Source organism: Aplysia californica, unplaced genomic scaffold (genome assembly GCF_000002075.1).
Source record: "Aplysia californica isolate F4 #8 unplaced genomic scaffold, AplCal3.0 scaffold00555, whole genome shotgun sequence".
NCBI classification, from domain to species: domain Eukaryota; kingdom Metazoa; phylum Mollusca; class Gastropoda; order Aplysiida; family Aplysiidae; genus Aplysia; species Aplysia californica.
This window is the reverse complement of record NW_004797825.1, coordinates 319,952-324,766: the sequence shown is the minus strand read 5'-3', so window position 1 is coordinate 324,766 and position 4,815 is coordinate 319,952. Positions and strand designations below refer to the sequence as shown.

The 4,815-nt window shown below is 40.3% G+C and overlaps 1 protein-coding gene across 1 annotated transcript in view; it reads left to right on the top strand.

Moving 5' to 3' along the window:
- The window catches only part of LOC101846760 (HHIP-like protein 1), a gene marked incomplete in the record, with an annotated part of 35,355 nt that overhangs the window by 26,090 nt on the left and 4,450 nt on the right, over positions 1–4,815 (top strand). Inside the window, 3 exon segments of the mRNA XM_013087187.2 lie at positions 873–1,009; positions 1,593–1,674; positions 3,755–3,837. Of these exon segments, the coding sequence (XP_012942641.1) occupies positions 873–1,009; positions 1,593–1,674; positions 3,755–3,837 (302 nt within the window).

The window sequence follows — 4,815 nt, the reverse complement described above, 5'->3', positions numbered from 1 at the left end:
AGATCTCGTGCGCTGTCCATTCCTCCTTATCAGAGTACAACAGCGTATTGATGTGCATGTTACCACCAGCACTAATAAGAATAACTATCATAGATAATATGTAGAAATTTTAACGTAATCTGTTTCTGATACCAATGGTCTAATTTTTTTGGCTCGCAGACTCTCAAACGTAAGGCCGTGGGTTCGAATCCCGTTAGGACATTTTGTCGTTGGGAAAGACACTTTACATTAATTTTTTTCACTTCACCTGGCCAGGTGGGAATGGGCAAAAAGCTATGAATACCTACCGAAAGCGTAGTGTTTTAGCGAGCGCATGCAATCGGCAGCTTGCATTGTACGCTTTCCGAGATGCCGGAAATGTTTCTGAGTTCTTTAGTTCTAGCGTCTGCTGGGGTAATAGTACAATAAGTACATATAGTTGTAAAAGTGCTTAGAACATTCTGTAGAACGTAAACATGTACTGTCATCATGATCACCTTCACGATCATTATCATCAACACGATCATCATCATCATCATCATCATCATCATCATCATCATCATCATCATCATCATCATCATCATCATCATCATCATCATCATCATCATTATTATCATTATTAACATATATATATATAGATAGATAGATAGATAGATAGATAGATAGATAGATAGATAGATAGATAGATAGATAGATAGATAGATAGATAGATAGATAGATAGATAGATAGATAGATAGATAGATAGATATTATTAACTTTATTATTATCATTATTATTCATACGGCTTGCAGTTGTAGTTTTGTTGGGGGGGGGGGGGTTGCTATAATATATATATATATATATACCTGTAAAATGATTGATAATTAATATGCGTTTTCCCTCTCCCCACCAGCCGGTTGTTCTCGCTGAAGGAAGAGGGCGGGACGTGGACCAACAAGGAGGTGACTCTGTGCGGGTCTACCCTGTGTGACGGAGGGCTCCGCGGCTGTCTCAGGGACTACATCCTTTCTTTCGGAGAGGACGAAGATGGTAGGTGGGCGGTTGGTGGGTGCTCTGGTGTGGTTTGCTTCTCCTTTCCTATCAAACATCTATCATCCTTATTTTCCCTTCTGCTTTTTTTTATGTAGGCTATGTTACTCTCTTGTAACACCTCTAATCTTCCGGCGCTCATATTATGACCTTTCGCAGTTGCGAGCGCTGTAAAACCTCTACTACTAAAACTAAAAACTAACGAAGATGGTAGGAACCCTCAACTTTACATGAATCTGAACTTTAATTCATTAGATCTGTACGTAGCCAATGATTTCTCATAATCAGAATTGTTTGTCTCTACCGCAACATTTTGACAGGCAAAGTAGTTCAACTTTTGTAATATATAGCATAACATAAAGCATATATAGTGGTTTTGTTTGGTGATTGTTGCTGCTGCTGATTCCCTCCCCCCCCCCCCCCCGCCCCCCAAAGGGACCCCAGATGCAGACAGATGTTTCGCTTGATGTCAAGCATTTCGAAATGGGGTGTATGTGAGTATGTGTTGGTTGGGGGGGTGGGGGCAATTTTACGTTTACCTAAACAATTGCTATTGAATGATTGTTCGTCTTGCCTTCCTCAGGAGAAATCTACATACTCACAAGCGAAAGTTCGGGCAGTTCACGATGTGATGGGGCAGTCTATAAGATTGTGGACCCTCATACGTGAGTTCTGTGCCGTTGATACCCCAGACACAATTGCCATACATTGTGTCATTATAATGTTTTGTTTGTTTGTTTTGTTTGTTTGTTTTCGTACAGTGTTTTATGGCGCTCGCAACTGCATAAGGTCATATGAGCGCGCGGGACACACCTAATATTTTCAGTTGGTAGGAAATTTTGAATTTTGCCCGGGTGGCGGCCGAAGCCTACTCTCATCGATTTTAGACCACCTAGGGATCTTTAACGTGCGCAACTTGCACACGGGCCCTCCGAGATTTTTCGCCCTTGTCCGAGAAGGCTAGGTGTAAATCTTTCCTACCAGAAGATCAGGGGTGTGGCAGAAAGACAGCAGTAAGGAGGAGCCAAGGAGTAGCAGTAGAAAGGCTGCAGAAAGGGTCAGGAGCCCAGAGGAGGGGGCAAAGGAGGTGAGGGGGTGGGGGCAGAAAGTGGAAATGAAAGCAGACAACAGAACATTGCTAGAGAGCAGGAAAGGAGGTGAAAGGAGACAATTTTAGAGAAGAATTTTTTTCGGTCGCTACCCGGATTCGAACCCAGGACCTTTTAAATGAGAGGCCAACACCTTAACCTCTAGGCCACGAGAGCCCCCTTATTGTTTAATATATATAAAAAATATATAAAAAACCAATAGGAGTGAAATGGGAAGTGATCGTTTGTACAGGTAATTGCAGGGGCGAAGCGTCTATATAATCAAACAATCACTGCTTCCCTTCCTAATTTTGAAACCTTGTCGCTGTCAAATTCATCCTTAAACGTAAACCTCTTAAATTAAAAGTAAAAAGAGGTTCGTAATCCACAATGAGTATGCCTAACATTCAAAACGGTTTCACGGCCACATAAATAGCCTCCTCACCCCTCTCGGGCCACTCCATAAGCAGTCGCAAGCTTTGATTAAGTAAGCTTAAACTGAGGCTGAAAGAGTCTACTAATACAGTTGAGGGAACATGTGCATAGCAGTCATGGCTGTTTCATTGCCACATATACAATGTTCACCCCTTTGGGGCCACAGTTATAATCAATCCCAAGCCCTGATTAAGTAAGCTAACGAACACTGGTCGAGTCTACCTCACAAATGTGAGGGGAACTAACTCCTAACAATCTCTTTACTGCTGCATGTGCTTGTTTTTTTTCCTCGACTTTTTACTGTCCTATAATCAGATCGTGACCTCGATTATGACACCAGCTCCTGGCCGCGAAAGGCTAACAAAAACAGCCAAATGTGAAATTTAAAAAATGATAATTGTCATGTTCTACCAAAGAGTTAGACTCTCTGGTAGGTCTATAACATATAGATCTCTAGTACTGACACCTCTGCTTCTTTGCTTTGTGTTTATGTATTCACATCTAAAGTTAATTTAATTTTAGTTGGAACTGATATTTAATAAGATACTTTCCCGATTATTTTGGCGGTTGAACATACAATATGAATTCCGGATTTGTTTTCATTTCACAACTCAGAGTCGCCGCCTCGAGTAAGATTCTTCTGTGATATCTACAGGCCATATAGATCTATATCTGGTCCCGTTTCACTTTGATTACCCTGTCAAACAAGTCAGCCTTCGCCCCTGGGTAATTGTCTAATACGGGTGACCGTTAGAGCAGTTTCAATTGTAGACATTATGTACCTGTTGACAAAATCCAGTGATAGTGATTAAACTCTAAAAAGCGAAAACGACAAAAAAATAACAATAACGAATGAATTTTGGAATTAAATGATAATCTTAGCAACAAAACACCAGTTATACTTTGAAACGGATTTTGTTTCCTTTTGCAGTTGATTAAAATAAAGCCACATAGCCATCTATAATAAATAAGGGCGAAATATGTCCGACACAATGTTCACTGTAGCATTAACTTCATCGGTTTCGGTGTGCAGAGTTGTGTACCTGGGCAGTTCGATTTGCCTCAGCGTATTCAGATATTTGGAAGCTTTTCACGTTTGTTTGATTATCATTTTTTAATAGTATAATTGACAATAGAAAAGGCTGTTTGCTATTGCCAGTACGGCAGTCCCTGTCTCCTGCTCAAAAGTACAAAAGAACTCTTTATTTCTTTTATTTTCCAGGAGAAATGATCCGTCTGAGTGTAGCCAGGATCCGACTCAGCGGGGACGAGTACCACTTCCGGCACGAAACAAATTTACTCTTGGTAAGCTGAAAGAATTGCGTTTTCAGTTCTTCAAATTGGGCTGGGTGAGAAACGAGGCTTGCGTAACACAAACTAACAGGGCTAAACGAATAAAATGTATATATTTACTGACCAGTGGCGATAATGAAAATCAAAACAATGCAAAACTGTGTGAAATTAGTTTTTTTTTCAATCAACAAACAAGCAGAAAAAACAAAACAAATAGATACCCCCCCCCCCTCCTTTCCTCTTTCCAACAAAATTTCTATTTAAAAAAAAAAAGAATTACAAAATACAGGTAGGCCCTACATGGATGGCTGGTGCCTCTATAAATAAATCAATCATTGATGGTCTGGTCTGAATACAGGTAGAAGTAGAATCTATACATAAAAGGCTGTTGCCTGTAATGTAAAACCCACCCTGCTAACTGAGGAGCTAAGATGACGAAAAGTTATCTTGGGAATATTGCACAATTATAGTACTAGTCTACCAGTTTATGCAAAATCTGCACTGCAGATACTCCTGCACGCACTGTTCATTTTCGAACACTTCATACGTTTACTACATGTACTACTTTATAGTCACCTGTTTCTTGTTTCTTCATCTGGCTTTCACAATCCATTTCCAGATGTAGACCTAACTTTCTGATTGTAACCTCTGAGATTTATTTTGTGTCGATCTTGCGCTACCCATATTAATTAGGGGGAGTCTCCTGTTCTGGCTCTTCTAATGTACCATCCAGGGCCTAGTATTACATCTTTGTTTGGATTGTTTCTCCATTCTTAGTTCACACCCTATTGCTGTTGGCGTGACTGTGAGGCTTCTTTTCGTCTGTGATCTCGTGCTTGTACAATGTAATCAATCCACTTGTGGGTAAAAAATTGTATTGAATGTTTTTAAGATCTGCATAACATCAAAGATAGTAAATAACAAGATGGGCCACTCAGCCAAAAAAGTGTCCGCAGGAAGTTCGTTCTTTGCTTCAGATGGCGCTGCAGT